The sequence below is a fragment of the Accipiter gentilis genome, chromosome 10, assembly GCF_929443795.1.
Source record: "Accipiter gentilis chromosome 10, bAccGen1.1, whole genome shotgun sequence".
In the NCBI taxonomy this organism is placed as follows: Eukaryota; Metazoa; Chordata; class Aves; order Accipitriformes; family Accipitridae; genus Astur; species Astur gentilis.
Window position 1 is genome coordinate 36,529,833 of NC_064889.1, and position 23,716 is coordinate 36,553,548.

The window sequence follows — 23,716 nt, forward strand, 5'->3', positions numbered from 1 at the left end:
GAAGCCATTGGTTTTTCTGTCATCAGTCTCTCTATCCTCATCTGCGTTTTTTGCACTTTCTAATCAATAGGCAATGCAAATGCCAGAACATTAAACTACTTACAAATGGCATCTCTCTTCTCACTCCTCTAGTTGCTATTGATTAGATTTCTAACAAGATTGTTAGATTTCTAACATCCAAACTTTTTAGGGCTCCTCCTCTTTTCCCTAGTTTCCTGCTCCGAAACCTGCCTTGTGAACTTCCTGATGGAAAGAAACAGCACAGTTGACACAGAGTCACTGTGAAATGAGTGATTTCCTTCACTTCATAGCTGTCAATCCCGGAAACTATGTGTGGTGATGTTTAAGTACATGCTTGTGCTTGATGATCATCAGCCATCTCTGCTTTTTGCTCAGGTTAATTTGTCTGTTTCTGTAGCTTAGCAAGAATTGATCTGCTCCCCAAAACGATAGTACTGGATGTGGGGAAGGGAAAGGCTAACCTTTTACTAGATCCACAAAGGTTTTACAAGCATGGCTCTGTGCATGTGGTTTTCCTTTTCTCCATCAATATTCATGAACAAGTGCTCTGACACGAGAATCTCATGGCCTACCAAATGTGTCCGAGGTACTGAAACTCTGAGCAAGAAGTAAAATTGCATTAATAAAGCTCTGGCCACTGGAGGGGGCTTGAGGGGAGGACTGGGGCTGGGTATCAGAGATGCATTACAGTGCAGTTGTCAAAGCAGAGGTGTGGAAGGAAGGAGATTCCTCTGTGTGTGTGTCTCACAAGCAGCTCTTTTGGTTTCTTTCCAAGCATGGGATGGAAGGAGCCGATGAGCTGCCTGCTCAAGCTACTATGAAAAAAACTAACTCTATCCCAGCCAAAGCCAGTACAAACATGCACTGTCTCACAGAATCCAGCAGAAAGTAAGGTTTGACCACTGGGCACCAAGAGAACTGTCTCAATGGTCAGCTCCTGGGATATGATATCCTCTCTGTTTTTTCCCTCAGCTTTGCTAATGTTGATAAAAATCAAGCAGGGAGGGTCTTCCCTTTTTTCAGCCTTGTAGAACCCTTGATCTTTGCTGGATTCCCTGGAAGTGTGACAGAATGTGATGCTTATTCTACAGGGTGCTTGGCTACTTACTAGAGAGTCTGATGCCGAGAGATGCTATTAGTGATCACAGAAGCACCTGTAACTCTATGGAATTATTATTTTCAGAAGTCACTACAGACCATAAACCTCACAAAGCAACAGTGTTAACACATTGTTTCCTCCAAGGTACTGCATGTCCCAGAGAGGGCAATAAAAAATGCTTGCAGCTGTATGCTCCAACATCATGAGCACCAAGACTTTTGCCTGCTCTTTCAGACACTGTGATCCCCAACTAAAGGACTGCTATTGAGCAATGCTGTGTTATCTCCTGATGTCCAAAGTGTGTTGTGAACTTCTAGATGTACCAAAAATTTAATTCCAGGACATCTCACCTTAATAAGGAGACCCAGATATACTCCCACAACATGTATGCCTGTTCTCAACTCAGCAAAGCAGCTTAAATTTCTGAAATTGAAAATTTTACAGGATGAGAATAGACCCTAGAAATCACTTAGTAAGTCATTTCAGTAATGAGTGAATTCAGGGAAGCTGAAGACTCCTGGTGTCATCTGCAAACAAAGGGCTGAAAAAAAATCAGATAGGCAACTCATTGGGAATTATTTCTCCTCTGTACCCCTGCGATTCATCTAATATAGTTGTAAAACACAATGCTGCAATCATAGCCACTTCTGTTTCTACACTGGGGCGTACAGGAATGGCAGAAAGCAGTTTCAGATGGGATTTCTTATCCTGTGTCTGAGACAGTGCAGAATAACAAAAGTGTTTCCTGTACAAGTGGAGATGTCTTGTGCATTTCTGTTGTCTGGTTGCTTTTCTGCATTGTGAAGAGAGATGCTGAAAATGCACAGTGGAAATTCTGGCTATGAACAGCATAGGCCACAGGAGGAAATAATGAGCAAAGCTGTTTAACTAACTTTGCTACTTTGAGAGAGGAGACAAGTCAGGAGGTAATTATAGTTGAGATGTTATTTGCCAGGATCCTTGCTGAACAGAAGTTGCTGCTGGCAGTCCTGGACTACTTCACATTATATCCTGTGAACCGTAACAGAGCTAAAGGGCAGAGCAGCGAGGCCCTGGAGAGACTCGGTCTCATTCTCTGGCTAAACGTTCGTTGTCTTCTCTGCCTGGGAATGTGGATTGTTGCTTCGGACAGGCTGGGTCGTGGCTTTACCACCTCTTCACCCTCTTGATGTGTTCCTCTTCAGACACGTGAGCAGAATCAAAGGTGTACAATGGAGCTTCTGAGACCTTACTCTGCTTGACGGAGGGGCAATATGGAGCCAGTTCAGGCTGTGTTGGTAGCTTATATTCTGTTGTTGTGAAAATTGGGTAAGTAACTCCTAGCCTTACTCTGGGCAAGGAAAAGTTTCACAGAATGTTGTGTTTATTAAAGCAGCTTTTGCTAGAAGAGTAAATCACAGCTTATACTGAGACTAAAGCAAGATCCATTCTGCAGCCCAAGAGATTTCTCTGCCAGTGCAACTCTACAGATCACCTCTGAACCAAATGTGTTGTAAAAGCTGACCTCAATGCATTCAGTGTGGTCCAGATTGGACCTGCTGGCATGGGGCAGGAGGACTTGAGGGGGGAAGGGAATGTGGCTGTCGCCCATTCCAACACTGGCGCTACCCTGGGGCGAGCCCCTAGTACACACTGAAGGTCTCTCTGTCCCTGCTACGGATCTCATAATCAAAGGGCAGGACTGGAAGTCAGGTGGACCAAAGTTTTGTTCCTGGCTCTCCAAAGACTCACTGTGAAATTTTTGGAAGCCTCATGTCTCTGTGCCTCATGGGTCTGTTTCTCCAGCAGATGGAAGGAGGTAAGAGTTACATCTCTTTTGGGGTTCACAGTTTTGGCAAAGTCAATGGCAGTTCTCCAGAGGAAGAAGAGCCAGGTGCTGGGGAACCAGCTCTCTGATGAGCATTTGCTTGGGGACCTGTGTTGGGTCTACAAGAGCTGAGGACAAATGCCATTCCCTGAAGGCAATGGTATTTCAGCATGTTTGGGAGGAATTAGTAAGCTCTGAGACAGACTTCATGTGACTTGGGAAAAACAAAACACTGCTGCTTCCAACAGAAATGTTTAGCTGTATCTTTGTAGTAACTGCAAGCTGATGTAGCATCTCAGTAGTGAGCAAAATATATTAGCTAAATAAATGCACATCCTTTGTTTTTCATATCAAGAATTAACACCCACCTTGCTTTCCCTGGCCTTGCTGGCTTCTAGGCACAAGCTAATTCTACCTCATTTTCAGTGAGCAACGTGCATTTTTTTTAAGCACTGTATAACAATAATCAGGTCACCCAAATCCAAACTTTGCTGGTGCCAGCACACTTTACCCTTCAGAGAAAGATTTCCTTTAGTTTTTGTGATTTCCTCTCTGGCTTGCTCAGTGTGCTGCCAAACTGCAAACCCTGCCTCTTCAAGTAAAGAAATAAAACTGCAGATACAGGCTAAGAAATCTGCAGCCTCTGCTCTTCCTCCTCATGAGTGACAGATACACAGGTCTATTGGCCATGAGAGAAGGTGAGAGGAACATATCTTTACAGTAGTTTCTTACTTCATGGAAGAGGCTGGAACATGATTAGCTGTTAGTGGAAGGCTGTCTTGTGCTATGTGTTGTTGAGCTGGATGTTCAAAGGGGCAGTTATTATATCAAAATATTGCTGGAGTCATAAAAACAAGATAAAATATGGGAAGTAAAGGAGATGAAGTGACTACCCGGAGTCTTATGGTCTGTCTATACTATTGGATACTGTAGAAGTACAAAGGTTTAGATGCTAGCTTTTCTGTCCTGGGCAGGGTGATCTATGTAGGCATTTGAAGAGAGAGCAGGACTGGCTGAAGGGGTAAAATACTCTGGGATTTTATTACAATCCACAAACAAAAACAGCGAGTCCGAAGTGGGTCCTGGAATGTTGTTCAGTGGGAAATGAGCTGGTTCAATGGAGGCTTTGACTTGCACTGACTAGTTTCATCAGTCTATAGAAACTTGTTGTGTGGCTTATCCTTAAGAAAAAATACAGCAAAATAATGACTTCACACTCTAGTTTTAATGCTTTTGTAGACTTGTAAGAGTTTGTAATGCAGTATAGAAAGATACTTAAAGATGCACTCAATATAAGGACGATTAAACTTAAACATGTACTTAGAACAAGCTAATGCCTTTGCACAGCCCTGAATTGAAGCCCTATGGGTGTGGAATTAGCATGCTTCGATTTAATGAAGTTGTGTTAGGAACTTTCTCTTCTAGACAACTTATTTGAAATTTGGTAAGGATAAAACCTCTAAAATGCCATTGATGGTGTCATTAAATGGGGGTCTCTTGAGGCTGTTTCAGCCTATCAACTGTAATAGGAAGTGGAGGGTGAGATTTTTTTGCTCTTTTTTCTTTAAAGAGCCAATGGAGTTTAATGAGATTTTAAACTGACCTATGCAACTAGGAATTAGCAGCCATGTTCCACAGGGGGGTGGCAGCTTTTTCTCTGGACTCCACAGTGCTTTTCCTTTTGCTTTGTGAAAGGCACAGCACGTACACTGGTAACCACTAAAATACATATTGTCTTGGAGGCTGCAAAGCTCTTCCACCTGGGAGAGTTTTTTTCTTTTTTTTTTTTCTTTTTTTTTTTTCCCCCAGAGTCATATGCGTTTTGCAGTTGTTCTGCAGACCTTCTGCTGGCCGCTTATGCCACTGAAAGGGGGCATTAGAGCACCTTCTCTGACTTACAAGTTTTCCTTTTGCAGACATCTTGGAGATAGCAGCATGCCCTCCCTATCAGTAGTCACCAAATGAAAAGTTCACGTTGTTTGGGTCTGTGAAAGGACTTCTCTCCAAACTCACAACGTGTTGTTTTATCTTAACAGAGCAGAGGTGGGACATATTTCCAGCTGGGCATGGATTTAGTAGGCAATAGCCAGCCATGTCAGAAGGACCAGTTCTGCAAGGTGCTGAACCCATCCTGCTGTTCCCTTAGTTCCTTATTACCTCTTGCTCTAACTCCAGCCTGCTTTTCCATTGCTTTCCAAGGCTTCAAAAGTAGCTGCTTATATTTTTATTAAGATATTTTTCACTAATGTGTGGCTGGAAGCCATTTGTTCTTATTAGCCACTTCAGTGATAAAAGCAAGGCTTGGTTCTCTCCCTTGTGGGGACACTGCGTGTACCCATAGACTTTTTCATGGCCATGCTTTCAGCTTTCAAAGGTGAGTAACTCTTGCCTTTACTGTTTCAGTGCTTGCAATGGTAACACTTTTACACTTCTATTTGGGATACTTCATCCACCCTGGCTTGAACTGAAATGAGGGGAAACAATGAATGAAGAGCTGTAGCTAGGAAAAGAGATAACTTTTTTTAAAGAGAAAACATTGAATTTTATCTTTTGACTTTGTGAGTGTCTATGTGACAGCACCAGGAGGGCTCTATTATCTTTGTGGAGCTGAGATTTTAAGAAGTTACATACTGTATTCTTGGGGGGGTGGGGAGGAGGTGGGGAGGTGAGAGGTGAGAGGTCCTTTAAACCATGGTTTGCTTGAGGGTTTTTTTGATGGTACTTAGAAGTACTTCATAGCACAGTCATAAAGTAGCTATAAATTCCACTTCCAGTGTCTTTGCCTGTCCTTTACTGAACCAGCTGACACCCTGCATAGAATGCTTAGGTGAACAAGGCTTTGCAGGAACTGTATATAATTCTTTATTACCTGAGTCACTGGGAAGAAAAGCAATAAAGCCTAAATCTCCAATTCTCAGGGGAATCCCCAGGCAGGACAAAAGTTTGCCCAAATGAATATCTCCTTTTCCTGCTAAATCCTTGTTCACTTACTAGTGAGTGTTTTAAGCTTAAAAGGCTATTGCAGAATAACCCAGTACCTCAGTTCTAGTGTTTTTGTCCGGTGTTTGTCATTTTGTTCTCACTGTTACTAATCTGGAAAGGTTTGTTGCAGGCAAAGCTGCAAGTTTTATAGCTCCATTCCTTCCCCTCTGTGCTTCCAATTAGCTGCACTGTTGAACCAGGGCAGATCCTCTCCCAAACATCAAGAGGACTCCCATCTGGAGTCCTCTGGGATGTCCTTCAGCTTCCAATGGGACAGCCCTTTAAGTGCTCCCTCTGTCCTTGATTCACTGTCTTGGCTGAAAGTATAGGATTCCTGAGCTCTCTTCCTGGCTTTTATTCAGAGGTATAATAATAAATATTTAATTAAAAAAGGTTTGAAAATCTCTTACTTCAGTATTTGATCTAATATTATGCTATTATGAGTAAGGAGGAGGTTTTCTCAAGAGACAGATGAGAGCAGTCATGTGATTGTGTCCTTATATATCTCTTACCTCTCAGTGTATTAAAGCCCTTATTGAGGTGCAAAGTTCTTACTCCAGGGAGCATTTCCAGGAGCTGGATACCCCTCCTGACAAATGTGCCTCACACTGCCTTCATGTTGTTTTGCTTCCCATTTTGGAGAAAACTGGTGATTTTTGATGTTCCAAGAGCCACGTGCATCTCCTGAGGGGGAAAAAAGCCATCAGAGGGCAAGGTGAGTATCTTAAAATTTAATAACTGAGATGCTGCTTTTGGAGTGTGTTCAGCTTGTACATTGATCTGAGTCCATTAGATACTGGTTACTTGTAGCAGCAGAAGAGAGAAGTTTCTTCCAAGTGAACTAGTCTGCCAAATAATCATTATGCCAATTAAAGTGGAACTTAGCACAGAAATTTCCATTCTTAACCATGATTCCTCAGCTGTTTTCAATCACGTACAGTTGAAACTTGAGAACCACGATGTCAACTTAAATGGTTGTTTTAATCGTGTATGTATCTAAAATACATGCGTGAGTGGGAAATGTTATAAAGATTTTTTTTTTTTAATTTTGCTTCAGAAAATTAAATCTGGATTCATTTCAGTTGCAGAATCCTTCCCAGTACCAATGAAAAATGGAACAGGTGTTAGGGGGGTTTGAAGTTTCAAACTTGCTGTGTTTTGACACAATGTTATTTGAACAAGGTTAGTCTTGTCCTGCAAGCAGTGTTCTTGCAATTAACCTTGAAATCTGAATGTGGTTTACCTTTTCTAATGGAAATGCCTGACACATTTAATAGGAGTCCAGACAAAACCTTGAGCAGGGAATACCCCTGCAATGACCAGGATAATTTATTTGGTCTCTCCTGCCTCTAATTTTTCTTGAATCTCCAGAGCAAATCAGGATGTTGGTATTTGCTTTTTTTCCATTTGATACTGTTTGGAAAAGTGCTACCAGGTTGGCTTAGAGGATGTGAACATCTGTGACAGATGAACTTGATGCTGAGCTATGCATTTTGGGAGAAGCCGTCTTTACCCACATTAGCGTTTTGTGGAAGTGCGGAGTGAGGGAAGGAAATAAATGTGAATCTTGAAAGCAAAATTGATTGAAGAGGCTGCATTTGTAAGTAAAGTGGGTTATAAAACTGGAGCTGACAGAAGCTTTTAAAAAGCTTGTGCTAACTTCTGATTTAGTGTTCTGTGTCTTGGAGGATCAGAGCTGGAGAGCTGAATGCATTGCCTGTCAGTGTTTTATGTGTTTAAAAATAGCCATAGACCAGCCTCAAAGATGCCAATATGTAATGGGCAGAAATCCATGTTTTCCAAAAACTCCTGAATGAGGCTGAATAAAAACCATAAAAAGGGTACTGTGCCCCATACAAGCCATGAAACTGGAGATAGGGAAATGCTACATGACTTGGCTATTGATTATCTGAGGCAGCAACAATAGTAGAGATAGCCAAGAAACACAGAGAAATTGATCTGCTGGTGGGAATGGACAGTTTCCATTGCAGGCTGCAGATTATCTGAGACTAGTTCTAGATTGGCACGTGTGCTGAACAAAAGCAGGACTTTGGACTTTACCAAAGTCTGGCACTGTCCCACGCTAGACGGTAAGGACTCTTATCCTAAATCTTGACATTTTCAGTGTTGAAGACAGGTTCAGATCTAAGTAGGAAAAAATTTTCTTTTCTGGCAGATGTATCAAACCCATCCTTTGAGCAGAGCTGTAGCACTAAGCCTTGTTTTGTTTTGGTATGGTAATACCAAAGGGCAGAGGTGGCAGTGCATGGTTACCAGTCATGTCAGCTTGGCTGTTTTGCAAGGGAAATTTCTTTCTCTCTGCATAATAACTTTCTGCAGGCATGAAGGACTAAGGGAATGTGTTGTTCCCCACTGCTACCTTCACTCTTCACCTACTGTTTGCTGTACCCATCTGCCTGCAGCTTTAATATCACGCTCATTAAAGAATTCCCAGATCAATTGCATGAAGAGAAGTGGGATGGGCTGCCCTGAGCTTCCGGAGCCCTAATAATGTGCAGGCCAACAATGGGCCCAGTGTTCTTTCAGCTGATGATTAAATACTTGGCTCATAAATACCAATGTTATATAATTCCAAAATCACGTCAGCAAATTGTGACCATATGCGAGACTCTCTGGGAAGATCTGAGTCTTCCAAAGTCAGTCTGAGGAACAGACTGACTTTGGAACAAAATAGTCTTCTTGTCAACAGTTGATGAGAGCAGCAGTAGCGACTTAATCCTCTGTCTCTCCTTATGCCCATCACCTCCTATCTTGAGATTAACAGTGTGATCCAAAGGCCTGTGGGGTTATGTGAGTAGGCCCAGAGCTGTTGTGTTTGCTTGAGCCTTGGCAGTTAGCTGTGCTGCCTCTTTGGAGATCATTTCCTCCTTGGTGTGATGGGCAATGATTGCAGCTGGGGACCAGCAGCACGTCTTCTTACTGAGAGGCCTAAATTTAACAGGTGCTCAGTCATCCACATCTTAGTGGATTTTAATTTTCTGGGTAAATTGAGATCTGGCCCCCACTGACACAGCAGCTACTGTTGTTGGTGGATGCAGGGAGTATCTTGCTCCTTGCCAGTCACATTCCTTCTAACGAGTCTGCTGGTGTATCATAATCTGGGAAGAATACACCTGGTGCTGGATATATCCATATGCTCTGCAAGACTGCAGCAGTTCGTGACCTGCTGCATTTAATTTGCAGGCAGTTTTCTTGTTGCCTCTTTGCTAAGAGCTGATGAATTTGAAAACCCAGTAAACCCTCTATCCAGGGACAGGATTCTAGCCACCTAAGAAGTTGACTTCAAAGGTATTTTCTGTCTCTGAACGCTTTGATCCCATGACCTCATATCTGAGTTAGCCTTATGTTTTTCTGTGCCTATCTCACAGTATCTGGGGAGGTCTACCAAAAATCAACTACGAGGAAGAGGCTGTGCTTGCTACTTAAAAGTGCAGTTGATGTGATACATTCATACCTGTTGTTCAGAGAGGCTACCAATGGGCAATGCCTCATACTGTATAGAAATAATCTTGTTGTGTGTGTTGAGGCATACAAGGTCTTTTTTTCCAGCAGTCACGTGTGCTCCGCAGAGAGCTATCAGCATTTCGCCGAAGGACTTCCCTTGCTCTTGTAATATCAACATTTACTGCTTTCCTATGATTACCAGTTTAAATAACTCTTGGCATTTTATCATCCAGATGTGGCCAGAAATAACCAATATGGAACACCTTGTAAAAATAACGGGGTGTGAGAACAGGTAGTTGAGAGAATAAAGCTACAACTGTCTTTCGTCATTCCTTGGAGGAAATCATATTGTCGTGAGCTTCCATTTTAGCTTCTATGTGGGGTGTGGAAAGTCTTGTGGTTTATTTTCCTCTCTTGGAGGAGGAAGGCAGAGCTTTCTGCTGAACAGAAGGGCTTGAAAGCAGTGCAGTCTAGTGATCAGAGAAGCTGTGCAACTTGGATTCTTCTAACTCTAGTGTATGGCCTTGGGCAAGTCACTTAGTGTTGTGAGGTCCAGCTTACCACCTCCCCACGAGAGCCAGAGGCTTTGTTCATCTGAGGTGTGACTTCCACAGTGATCCTGCAATGTCCTGCTCTTAACAAAACTAAGAAGACCTTTCCATTCTGTTTCGGTTTTAGTATGTTGAGGAACACCTTCAGCAACATCATGCTGATGAATTTGCACTGCCCTGGCTGTTATTTGGGCTCTTTGGGCAGCATTAGCAGTAATGCAGAGCAGGACACTGGACTGATGAGGCTGTGCTGAATTCAGGTGATTGAACCGAGCCAGTCCCTGTTTGGCATGCTTAGCAATAACAGGCAGGTTCAGTGGTGCCTGCGTTAGGATCCTCTGCTGAATAAATGTAAAGAAATTTCTGTTACAAGCCTGGCACGGACATGAATGTTGGCAGCCTTTGGAGTTTCCTGCCTATCTCTCTCACCAGACTTTGCAGCAATGAGGTGATCATCTGCTGAGGGTGGTCAGCACTTCCTGATGCTGCACTGCAATGATGATTTTCTTCGGTTGACTCTGGAAACGATTATATTTTCCACTGAAGAGCTGCAGCAGGGAAAAGCACTGACTGTTCTGTGGTAGGCAGGAAAATCACACATATCACTGTAATTAGAATAAGTATATCAGCAGCTTCAGTCAACTGTTTGGTATTTTTGTCTGTAGCAGGCAAATTTAGTTTCATTCTGAATTTATTCTTGTCCACAAGAGGAGCAAAGCCAGAGATAACAGAATGAACTCTGCAAGGGAGCATGCAAAGTACGTCTCCGACAGGCTTCTCTGAACTAACCTGGAGCAAAGCTTTCTTCTGTGAACACAGTGAGGTCATTAGGTGGCTAAAGGTACCTTTTGAAACAGAGGTACATCTGTCGCCTACCAAAAAGTGTCTCACAAATGCTAAGGAAAACCTTACACCTGGTGGATGTTTCTCTGTGAAAATATTGTCTTTCAATATGAGCGGGCTTTCTTAATGCAACAGGTCACCAACAATTTTTTTCCCCTGATCTTCCTTAGTTTTAGATAAGAGCTTTTGGATGATAGACTTGAGAAGACTGGAAGAAAGATTTTTGTGGACAGATGTTTTTTTTCTTCTTTGCCTTCTCTGCTTCTTTTGCCAGAAGTGTTACAAGTGTTTTATGAATGAGTGAAGAAAAGAGAGAGCAAAGCAGAAATACCAAGAAAGGAGACAGAGTTTTTTGGGTAAACCTTTTTCTCACTAAAACAACTCAAAAAGAACAACAGTGAATTTTCCCCCAGTTTTAAAAAGCTTGAAATAGATCAATTGCCTGTCAATTTTGCTCATGTTGGAGAATTTCTGCGTTGGAGGGACAGGCTGCAAACAGAAGGCTAAGGAGGGATGGGCAGCTGCTGGGAGAGTGAGTTGCAGTGCCATCACCTCAGATGGCCCCTTTGCCTTCCTCCAGTGATTAACAGGAGGTGGCTCCCTGCAGTGATTACTGTGTTTTAAGCAGCTTGGTCCAGCTTGGAACAATTACCCAGCTGCCTGGGCACTGAAAGCACAAGCTCTGGGCTTTGCTGTCTTTGGGATATTAGCTGAAACCAGTGTGATCTAGGACAACTGGAAGCCAGCGCTGCTAAATGTCATCTCTTACTTGGTTCTGGGAGACTGAAGATGCTGGTGGTTTCTGAGATCATTTAGCAGTTCTTTCAGAAGAAGGAACAGGCTGTCACATTTTCTTTGTTGCCTTTTATGTAAAAGGTCCCCTTACAGTGGTCTTTATGCATAGTTAGCCTTCCTACCAAAGATTCAGCCAGTACAGGCAGTGACTCTAATGCAGCAGGTTGGTTTGACATCAGGGCTAATTAGCAAGTATCCAAATCTTGGAGCAAGGTCTTTCAGACCTGGCTGTTTTGGGGGTGGGTTTGGGGGGTTTGTTTTCTACCCCCCACCTCCCCCCCAAGCAGGCTAGGAATAAAATTCCATCTGCCTAATTTGCAAATGCAATTGCTTTAATTATGCATCTAAATTGGGAAAACGTATGCTCAAAAAGATAGACAGCTAATTCTATGCATGTAAGGTGATAATGCATATACAAATTAGCTGTATTCTCCAAAGCCTGCACCATCTCAAAACCTGTCCCCTCTGAAAATAACTGTTTTAAAAGAAGAAATCCTTTCCTCTTGCAAGTTTACAGCACTAAGACAGCCTGTACACCAGTTTAGTTTGTTGGTTTTGTTGCTCATGCAGTTTTGGTTTACACAGAGATAATTTTCTTTGCCCAGAGCTAATTCCTGCCAATTCCAAGGACCGGAACACAAGGGTTAGATGCTGTGAGTGTACCTGCTGCTACATCCAAGAAATTTTCTGCCCCCAGAGATGGCAAGTGCAGGGAAGTGTGACAGAGCAGGGGAAGCCAAGGGAAAGAGGACACAGGAATGTGTATCGTGATAACTGGTGGTGAAGGCAGTTAGATGGAAGGCTGGAGAATGGGCCAGAGAGCTCAGCGAGGTGCATCAGCAGTCTCTGCTCTGCCTTGCAGAGTGTTCTGCCCTCACCTCATTTATTGGCGTTGTAAGAGCAGACCCTGGTACTGGTTTTCCTTGCACCCCATGTAGGCCATCCTGTGATCATCCTGAGACTTGGTTCCTAAAGCTCCAGCCTGGTGGTGTTCTCCTGCCTGCCTGGATCTGGTGCTGACAAACTGGCACTAATCTCCCCGGATGGTTGTGCCAGACCTTGCTTTGTCTTCATGGTTTCTTCCTTTTCTTTTTACCCAGATGAGCAACAAAAGGTCGAATAGTTTCCGCCAAGCCATCCTTCAGGGGAACAGGAGGCTGTGCAGCAAGGCACTGCTGGAGGAAACGGGGCTGAGCCTTTCACAGAGGCTGATCCGGCATGTTGCATATGAAACCCTGCCACGAGAGATAGACCGCAAATGGTACTATGACAGCTATACCTGCTGCCCTCCACCTTGGTTCATGATTACCATCACTATTGTAGAGGCAAGTACCTTAATGCCCTCTCTCTGGGAACCCACCCCACACTGCCAAAGGCTTTGCTGGGACGTGAACAAGGGCTAGAGTGGGACTCATTTAGACCCAGACAAGGACAAGCATGAAGCTCATTGATAGCCATTTTGGCTTACCTGTATGTGTGTGTAAGTGGAGACTGTGATCCTATCTGTCTCCAAGCGTGGTTATTAGTCACTGAAATAATTTGTATATGAAACTACAGAATTTGGGAAACTGTAGCAAAACTTTTTGAGGAGTGAAAATCTGGACAGTTCTAGGGAAACTGGTAATTCAAATAATGGAATTAGAAGAAAAATTCCCTACAGTTATCTCTGTTCTGTGAATGGAGAGAAAAAGGAGGGAAGAGAAACGGGGTTAAATATTCTGACCTGCTCATCTGTTGCCCAAATGAGATCTTTGCACAGTTGCTGAGTAATGCACTCAAATAAGCGCAGAGAAGGATATAATATGGCACTGATCAGTAGGGTGCTGAGTTCCTCTGACTCAGTGGCTGGTGTGTTACAGAAGGACACATATGGAGTTATACCAATGTGTTGCAGGTTCCTTAAAAGAGGGAACTTTCACGCTTTGTGAAGCTCTCAAATGGGAGAAAATTTATTGTACGTTCGACTTTTTTCTCCATGATTTTGAGCTACAAATTGCTTTTCAGTGAGAGAAGGCATTTGCTAACCAAGGAATCTCCCTGCTCTTCTAGGTTGCCTTTTTTCTTTACAACGGAGTGGTATTAGACAGATTTGTGCTGCAAGTCAGCCATCCCTTATACCTGAAGAACGCATTACTTTACCATCCTCAGCTCCGTGCTCAGGCTTGGAGGTACCTAACCTACATATTCATGCATGCAGGGTGAGTACTTAGAAACCGCAGAGATTCTCCACAGTTCAGGTTTCCCAGAGAGAGAGGGAGGAGGTGGAAGTGACAGAATTGGCTCTGAAATAAAATTTAAAAAATCACTTCTAAATTGCATATAAAAGTCTGAAGCTGTTGTGGAGTGTTGGGCAATGAGGGGCAAACCTTCGCAGCTGTCTGAAGGGAGGAGGCAACATAAGGAACTTAACAGATGCTGCTCTTCTCCCCAGCAGTGTTGGGACCGCATCTTCCTCTTATTGCACACTTTCCAGTGTGTGCTTCCTAAAACTCACCAGATCGAAGCCCAGTGTCCCTCTAGAGGAGCTGTGCAAGTATTTAAAAACTACATGGTGTATTCTTGCTAGACTTCATAGCTGAGTTTGGAAAAGTCAATTAAAGTCCCTGTGCCTATGGTATGTCATCACTTAGTAGCATTGTCTCTTCTGTAGGGACTGAGATAATGCCTAGAAGCCTGAGTCGAGACTGAATTCCCATTTTGTACACACTTTACAAACACCAGTGTTCCTGAAGACCTGACAGTCTCAACTGGCCAGATGGACAGAGAATGGTCCATCTAACACAAAATGCAAAATGAAGGTGCACAGTAAAATGAATCCTCCTTCATTCCATGGGAGGTATTGTAGCAGACTTGGGAAGAGAATACAAGCTGTGGGGATTCTAACTCTGTGCTTCTCAACTGTGCTAGTCCTCCCAAGATTAAAAGAGACTTAATTGTGTGATGTTTGTGATGCCATGGTGATGAGTGTCACAGGAAAGTTCATCCCTGTACAAAACACTCTACCCCCTCTGAGTAGTTTCTCAGATCATTATCTTCACACATTCCTGGCAGATAATTGCAATTTTCTTTAATTCTGTCATTGAAAAATTACAGCAATGGGCTTTTTAGCAGTAGTTTATAGTTTGAAACTGGATAAAGACCCTTTGTTCTTAAATAGAAAGCCTATATTCCCATCAGTCAGTGTTCTCCTATGAAAGGCCAGAAAGATCAAGCTGATCTTTTCCTTTTTCTATGTCTCTGATGGAAGACATGCTGATGTCTCTTCTCTGCCATGGAATAACTGCCTTGGTGTGTAATTGCCCTTGAGCACAAGATTTGCCCCAGATCTCTGGATAAAAATCATAGGACAGAACAAACTCCACCCAAGGGGACAGTAGGAAAAAATTTATAGATAAAACTTCTTAATATGGCAACATCTGTACTCTGGATCCTAAATCTCTCCAAAAAGTCCATTGTATATAGGTTTCAGTCTGCAAGTGGAGACTATTGGGCTTAGACGTGAGGCTGGTGGTGTAAAATGAGAGTTGGAAATTTCCATCACTGAGGACGTGGGGAAAACTGGGCTTGTAAAAGTTGTAAAACTTGATTTTAACTTAGCTAATTTGTATCTGGCTTTACTATATCACATATGTAACTGCAGGTTGCTTTGGGATACATTTAAAGAGAAGCACCTGCACAAGGACAATTTTTGCAGCATTCAGATGTCTTCCTCTATTACCTGTGGCATGCTTTCCTACCTTGTGCAAGGTCACCCTTCCCTGTAGCAGCAGTGCCCTGGCGTTCTTCACACTTACTGGCTGAAAAATAGCTTAGGTTTTTTCACATCTCTAGCTGGCTCAGAGGTGAACAGTGGGGAAGGTGGTGTGCAGGAGACTCATTGTTTTTGTGATGGATTTCAAGTTCTTTAGCTATGTAGCCTTCAAAACAATGGAGAGTCCTGCTGGAACAATAAACCCCATGATTTATCTGCAGTATCTGGAGTTAGGCTAAATGTTCATTTATTGCTAACCGGTGTGTTAAGCTCCTTTCATATCAGGAGAACAGATAAATCTTGGAAAGGTAATAACGTTTGTTAGTGGAAGCCCATCATTCTCCTCTCATTTTCAAATGAGAGGCTAACACAATGCCATGGGGTCTATTGTTATCCTGCTTCCAGCTGAGACTTTAAAATGGTAATGTGGACTGCTCCTTAATTTAGTGCAGTCGGTCTGTTTTTTTGAAGAGCAAGTGACAGCCGGAAGATGTCCAAGAAGACAGCAGTTGCTAAGGCTTCGCTGGCTGTGCCTCTAGAAAGATGCCAAAAATGCACGGGTTGTGTGTTGGTCCTGATGGAGGGAGCTTTGTCAAGGGCTGAAAAGGCAGGCAAAGTTGTAAATTCTGCCCTTCTGCTTTCATGGAAAGCAGACGTTGATTATCTGGGGCCCACGCATTTGTAACACTGCCATAACTAATGACTTGCATTGATGCTCAGTCCCATTTGTTTGGTCCCAGGGAAGGAGAAAGTCTTTAATAAATCAATGAAATTGTCATTTCAAGAATGACGCATTCAGCACTGGCAAAGGGTAATTATATTTTATGGGTGCTTATTGACTGTGGAGCCTTCAAAGCTGCTAGCATGATGGGGAGGAGAAGTGAATGGGATTGCTCCTGGAAAGTCTTTTAAGAACAGCTGTGAATCAGAGCAGTCATTTTAGAGTCTAGGATAAACTTTGCCGAGCTCTAACAAAAGCTTCCTTTGAAAAATAAGACCCAGTGCTTTGTGTGAAAATGTCAGGTGCCAGCTCATGACGTTGACTCTGTGCCAGCCAAAGCTTCTTTCCTCCCCTCTGTAAAAGGGCACTTGGATGCTTTGACTTTTCTGTGATCTCAGTTTGACCTTTGCTGGTTGTTCCTAATGTAGTTCCTAACTTCTGTGAACATGCAGGATCAGAATGAATGCCAGAATATGCCTATGCCCAGTGGCTTCAAAAGTCTTGAGCAAGGTAATAAAAAAACTCAGTTACATGCAGCAGTTTCCCATGATGACAAATTGCAGTGCTGAATGTTTTGTGCAGAAGAGAAATTTATCCTTGGAGAGAAACTCAGTGGAAACAAACCTATTAAGATATCTGGAAAGGACTGTTTCCGGCAGTATAATTTGTAGCAGTTTTTTCCAGTCCAACTTTAAATTCTCATTTATGAGACTGTTCTGTAATTACTGCATCTCACCATCAGCGTTTTTTGCTGATGTATATGGCAGATTGCTATGGTAACATGAAGAAAGACCAAAACAGTGAAAATGCACATAACTTAAACCAAAGATTGCTAGTGGCTGTCTCTGAGCAATCCTTTTCTTGTATAAAATAGGATGTAGATTTCCAATACATTAGCTACTTTGCACTCTTTCCCCCCAAAGATGTTAGCCTTCTACATTAAGGGTACCACTGTGTCATTTAGGTCCACCTGCTTTGTAAGCAGACTCAGGCACTCTTCATACAGAACAAAGTATACCCCTGGGTCCAGCAGGATGTGGCCGTTCAGCAAGGTTGCAGCCCTATGAGCCCAGGGTAAATCTCAGACACTAGCACAGTGTTGAGAAGGACCCTGTTCAGGGGCCTGGTGCTGTTGTTACCTCACTGAAAGATCCTGCAGATGGCAAAGGCAAGGGTAAATATTTGTATAGAGCTTTGAAAAGTAGCAAGACAGTTTTGTTAAGTACTATTGATTAAAGCAACAAAGAACTTGCTTTGAAACTATTGATTCAGCACAGGAAAAAACTGCTGCACCGGAGTCTTTACCAAATGCGCCCATGTTAGCTGTCACACTCTGCCTCTAGGCTGCAAGTGGTCCTGCATGATGTGCACAGTGGGGTTTTCTACAATACTAGTCTAAGCCCAGCTTTTCCCATTGTGTTCAGCAGGAGTTTTGCTATTGACTGTAATGGGAACAATGGTAGGTGAACAGGGAGCTCATACGCTTTGTGTCTCACTGGGCACCTAACCACAGATAAAAATGCCCTCTGCTTCCCATTCTGACCATGATCAGGCACAGCAGAAAAGGGTGAGGGTCAGATAGCACTAACAGTAAAGCATTATGTGTCACAAGGAAACAGCAACTGTCTTAGCACTGCTTGGCTTACCTTGCTCTTGACTTAATATCTGCTGCCCATCATGGCAGTGTAATATGTGCAGAGAAAGGCTGTATCATTAGGAGGGGAGAAGAGAGGAGGAGGTCAAATTTCTGGCTTCTGTTCCAGGCTCTGCTGCCATCTTGCTGCTTTTTTGGACAAGTCATTTAACTTCTTCAAACAAACAAGACAAAACAAACAAAAAAAAAACACAAAAAACCCCCAAAACCCAAACAAAACAAAGATAAAAAATAAAAAAAAAACTCACTAAGAACCAAACATGCTGTGAGGTCTTTGGCTGAAAGGACCTGGGTGGATGTGAAAAAGATAATGAGCAGCAAGGAGGGAAGAAGCATCGTTCTGATGCATCTGATTTTTTTCAGGAACCATTGTTTTTCCCAGTGTTACAATCTACTTTCATGAAGCAGGTGCTATTTGATTTCCTTTCCAAGATATCTCTGTCTCAAGTGTAGAGAAGGGAGACACAGACTTAGAAAAGAGGACAACTGTTGTTTCTCCTTGCCGCAGGATAGAGCACCTTGGACTCAATGTTGTCCTTCAGCTCTTGGTTGGGATTCCCCTGGAAATGGTGCATGGAGCTGCGAGGATCAGTTTTGTGTACATTGCTGGAGTTGTGGCAGGTAGGTGATACCTCTGGATGCCCCAGATGGAGAAGCATCTGAAAATGGTCTGTGCTGACTTTTGTGTAGTAGAAATGTTTTGTGACATTTGGATATAGGAGAAGAGCAGTCACTGATCTTCTATGTGTTGAAATTATTCTGGAGGGTAGAAGTGAGAAATATGCTACAACTTGACATCTGTTTCTAAATAGCCATAGGCTCTGTCTTTAGGAGACCTGCTAGAAAAAGCACCAACAACCTGTTACTTTAAAATAGCCTTGCTTTAGATGGTCTTCCTGAATGTGGCAGTCATGCTGTTCCTTTCCTCATGTCCCATAGAGGCTTAGAAGAAAGGTGGCATCACAGGTATCCCTGCGTGAAGAGTCTTTTTTTTTTTTTCCAGGTCCTGTGCCAGTTCTTCCTCCATTTGTCCTGTGCTGTCTGCTTTCTATAGCCTGAGTAAGCAAGAAGTATTTGGTTGTAGGTTGTGAGCAGTGCACAGGAATCTGGAAATTAATTTCATCATGAAGCCATGGGGTTTAATTGATTTTTAGTTTGTGCTGTATTGCTTTTATTTATGTTTGGCTTTCCAGCAGTTCGGAGGTGATGGAAGTTAGCTGACAATAGATCAAGATCTAATTAAAACAGGGGGAAAGTGTGAGAACAACCAAGGGCTTCACAGTGGAACTCAGACAGTGGTTGACTGCCTTAGTTCAAGATTTATGGGGATTTTTTTTTTCCAGCTACATAATTTTATTTTTTCCATAATGAACAGATAAAGCCTTTGTAAAGTGGGCTGCATTGGGTACCAATAAATACTGCATTCCAGCAGAGAGACTGTGGAAAGCATAATTGGACTAGGACACAGGACTAGGCATGGTACAAACACCACGATATTTAATGAGGAGGATGGAGTTTGCAGACCAGCTCCACTGTCCCTTGCCCATTATTTCAATAAGCACTGAAGTGGTCCCCAACCTGCAACTTTCCCAACATAAGCTTTCCTACATAGATCCATCTACCAAACCCTGGGGCTTCATTTATATATGTGTAAATACACATCGTGCATCTGTGCCAGGTAAGTGAAGCAAGTGATCATTGAATCTGCTGCAATTGAGCCCAGCTGAGCATTACGAGTTGCCATCTGCCTCTCAGATTCCTGTGGCCATGGCCTTGTTGGCACGGTCTGCAGGGCCAGAGGCAGGTTTTACTTGGGCGTTGGGCTGGGCTGAATGCCCAGAGTTCTGGAGGCTTGAAGCCAGTGCCTGAGTGAGGCTCAATAGCCCACCTAGCATTATTGGTTCATTTCTGCTACACAGATGATCCCACTTTTTTTTCTCAGACAAGCTGCCACATCCTTGTAGACTTGCTTTTCACACCTTATGACATATAAATTGTGGAAGAAAGTGCCAAATGGAAAGGGAAAATTTCCCTTCTTAGTGTGGGATGGAACTACAAATGTGACTGGACAGTCTGACACAGAAAAGCATCCCATGATACCCCTTCCCATTTGAGATGTTAGCCAATTATTAAACATGCTTTATTCTTTGCCATGTGCCAGGAGAGACAGAAAGAGGCATTCTTATGCTGAGGATCTGGTAATATAAAGATAACATAGCTCCTAAAAGGGAATAAACAGTAAAATATAGACATGGGCCACAATGGCCACTCCCTACTTCTATGGGGTTTTTTTCATTTGTCTGGCTTTACTAAGAAGGCTTGTTGAGGCTGAGATCAAGAAGCTCAGTGCAGTGTCTGAGGACTTAACTGCAAGTTCTCATTTACTCCTTTCTTAACTTCTCATTAACTTTTTCCTTAATGCCAGTGTTAAAAGCTGAGAAGTCTCAGGGCCATACAGCGAAGGAGAGAGCTATCAGCAGAGTTGCCTGCTGGAACCTCAGCACTTTCTTGACCCAGAATCAGCTAAGCAATTAGCAAAAAAGTTTGTTAGATTCTGTACTACCGAGGACTCTCTCAAGATTTGCCATTGTGTCTTTTTCCCATTCCTGCTCATCACAAAGATCTTCATTATCTCTGCCTTGTGAGGCCAAGTCTGCCTTTGTCTCTCTGTCTCTTAAATTACTCTTAAAGTTTGCAATGAAAGGAGCTTTGAGCAGATCCAAGCCTCCAATTGAGATAAGGAGATGCAGTGTCTATGTTTGGATGTATTGTTATTAGTGGTGCCTTTATGTGATTGACCTGTCATTTTGCTCGCTTGTGTTTACTGCCTCCATCCAGGTTATTTTTAGCTGGTTTTATTCTGACGTTTTATAAGTAACAGGCTGTGCTTTGATCAGAGGCCTGTGCTAAGTTACAAGTCCTCAGTTCCTTCTCACTGTGCAAATATTTGTCTTGCCAGTATAGGAGCTACTTCTATTTTATCTTCAGGTGAGGAACAAGACACAGACATTTGTCTGTCTCCTGCTTCCTTGTTATTTTAATCAGGGTGTAAGTGCCTTTTTGCAGGTTTGAAGGTACATTGCTGCCTTGCTTGGCTTCTTTTAAAGTAGGTGCAGAAGAATCAATCAGTCACTGTCTTGGTAGTTCTACAGGACTGAGTTAGCTTCACAAGTCAATTGATTCCCCGCCCCCCCTTCTCTTTGTCAGTTTATTACTGACCTGCAGCAATTAGCACAAAACAGGCAGTAGCAGGGAAGTAGGTTAGGAGAGAGTGTGTTTATTTGGCTGGCAATTGTCACAAACCCTTGTTCTTTCTCCCAGGGTCCCTGGCAGTGTCAGTAGCTGATATGACTGCACCTGTGGTGGGCTCCTCTGGAGGCGTGTATGCTCTTGTCTCAGCTCACTTGGCCAATATAGTCATGGTGAGTACCAGAATGACCATCTAACCTCTTTGGAAGTGAGCCAGGTCTGGTGGCCCAAAGGGATCGGAAATAGGGCCTGACCCAGCTGTTGGTCAGTCAGAGCTTGCCCCAGTTAAGAGTCTTGTCTCAGTGGTATGGTCCTGGAATGGAAATATTACACTGCAGCTGGTGGCTTAGTACCCTGATGACTGGCAGCTTGCCAGGAGAAGCCAAAGATGCTGGTAATCCAAGACTTATCAGTGTACTCCAGGCTATCAGCTCTCCTTGCAACGGCTGACAAATATTTGGAAAAGAAGGAGCTGCCTGGCTCTGCAGAAGTTGCAGACCTGTTTCTGTCTGCAATGTGCCATGTAATGTTAGTGGGTACCTAAGTAAATTTAGTATTTGGTGGATTTGTGTGCAGAATATCCCTGATCTCCATTTGTAAAACCCAGACTGAAGCTGAACCCTGGGCATACTAGTGATGCATCTTTTTGCCGTTTCACTTAATGAAATGCTTTACAAAGGTCAGTAAGTACCAGCATCGTCTTTCCTCTAAGACCTGGAAACAGGAGCTCATCCAATGTCCTCAGCTAGGTGGTGGCAAAGCTCAGCATATCTGTATGTGTGACTCCTAAGCTGACCACTGGGCAAAATGGCTTGGCTGAGAGCGGATTCATGTGTGGTGGTACATGTCTGTCCTGTACCAGCAATGTCAGAGCAGAATAACCATAAAAATGATGGTAATGTGTCCTCCCCTGGCTCTGAGTAGGAAGATAATGTGGGTTGGCTGCAGTAGAGACAGAAGGTCTGTTATATGGGTGCTGGAAAACATGTGTGTGTGTGGTGGTACTTGTGTCAAGCCTAAAAGAAAACCTTGTGTTTAATGCTTGTGTGCAGCGAAGTCCACAGGCTCCAGCTGCAGCCCACAACAGTGCTGCTCCAGGCAGCCTTTGTAGCAGCTGGGAGCAGGGAGAGAGAGTGATTTCCTGAGCAGAATAGGTCTCCTTTGCTGTCTTCAAGTTTTTTGGAGCATGAATGAGCTGGGGGCTGTTGTCCAAATTAGGACAGTTGAGTGGCTTGCAGAGAGATAGGGAGTGTAGTAGAGGGGCTCCCCCTATACCACAAGGTTTCTACTGGGGAAATTTCTCCTTATATACAGTTATTTTCAGTATGATTTGTGTTCCCTGCCACTGGGCCAGCAAAAGCAGGAGGGACTTTCCTCTGTCTCACAGGGTGGTAATGCAGACTCAGGGTTTTTTCACACTGAGATTCAGAGGGGGACATTTGAGGAAATTTGGGTTGCTTTAGAGGAAGAGGCTCTGCCAGAGGTGTGTGGAGAGTCTTCACCAGTTACCTTCCCAGACTTCTTAAAACATTGCAAAGTGGCCTGTCATTTCACTACTCGTTGGCCTCCTCCAAATCTATTTAGCAATTGCTACCTTAGCATCTACATTTCTCCATTATCTGCTGCGTCTCTTCTCGTCTGAAATTACTTTTACAGCCTTTCCCATTCTGGTGGAGTTTTTTTGCTTTTCTTGCCCCCTCTTCTGTGTCTCTGCTCACTTAGTATCTAGATGTGATGCTCCCGCATGCTGAAAGACATGTTGGCCATTTGTTGGTAAAACACAGTCTTGGACAGGTGCTTTGAGCGTGCTGGGAAGAGGAGGGACTGTTGCAGGGAGGATCTCTTGAATCTTCTGTTCCCTTGTGCCTCCTGGTAACCAAAGGAAATGAAAACATTCCTGCTTGTAAAAATAAATATTCCTGGAATTAAATACATAAAATAACCAATGGGGGAAGCAATAAAGCATGTCACCCTAAGGAAAAGAGTAAGGGGAGGAATTCAAAACAGCTACATGGAAATGAAAACTGAAGGAGGCAGCACAGTATTAATCAGCATGAGTTCAGAGCCTTCTGCCTGGGTTAGGTGTCTCTGTGGAGAGACAAAATGAGTTACTTATTTTGTAGAGATTGCATTTTTGCAGTCACAGAAGTGATTTGCAGACAGATTGCAAATAAAACTTGAATATAAGTTATATGTATTGCAGAATATTTCTTCAGCAGGCTGAAAAGTCACCGAGTGCCATGAAACTTAGGCTGAAGAGTTTAAAAACTTTTTTTTTATTCCTTCAGTGTGATGAACAGGGAGTTTTTCTCAAGAAACCTGGCTCGCTTGGTATCTCATACTGCTTTCAACAGGCAAAATTTCATTTAGTCACTTAATAATAATAATAGTGTTGTCATACATCTGAGTTCCCCAGAACACGATCTCTTTTTCTGCTTGGAAATTCTGTGCAAGTGGAAAAGGAGGATTTTAAACATTTCTCCCAGGGTTTCTGACTATCATTTGGAGATTCTTATTCCGCTATATTGATTAATGACCAAGCCTGAAGACAGCGGAGGCCAAATCCAGGCTTTCTTGGCACTGTTTCCTTGGTATACTTTTACTGAGGTCTTTATTATTTGTGTGTTCTCTGCTGAAGGTCTAGGTTGCAGAATTTCAGGGAGCATGAGGTACAGGCAGTAGCACTGGAAAAGCACAGTAGGGCTTGAATGCACCGAGAAATTGCCTAACAGGTGACAGTGTTGGGACTCCAAGTGAATCATGATGAGCTGTGTGATG

General features: G+C 43.1%; 1 protein-coding gene across 2 annotated transcripts in view; it reads left to right on the plus strand.

Annotated features, from left to right (window-relative positions):
* Positions 1-23,716, plus strand: part of RHBDL3 (rhomboid like 3) — a 70,137-nt gene that overhangs the window by 40,101 nt on the left and 6,320 nt on the right. For both annotated transcript variants that reach the window (XM_049811675.1, XM_049811676.1), the window contains 4 exons: positions 12,664-12,888; positions 13,613-13,761; positions 18,198-18,310; positions 21,011-21,111. In XM_049811675.1, the coding sequence (XP_049667632.1) occupies positions 12,664-12,888; positions 13,613-13,761; positions 18,198-18,310; positions 21,011-21,111 (588 nt within the window). The remainder of the gene's footprint in view (positions 1-12,663; positions 12,889-13,612; positions 13,762-18,197; positions 18,311-21,010; positions 21,112-23,716) is intronic.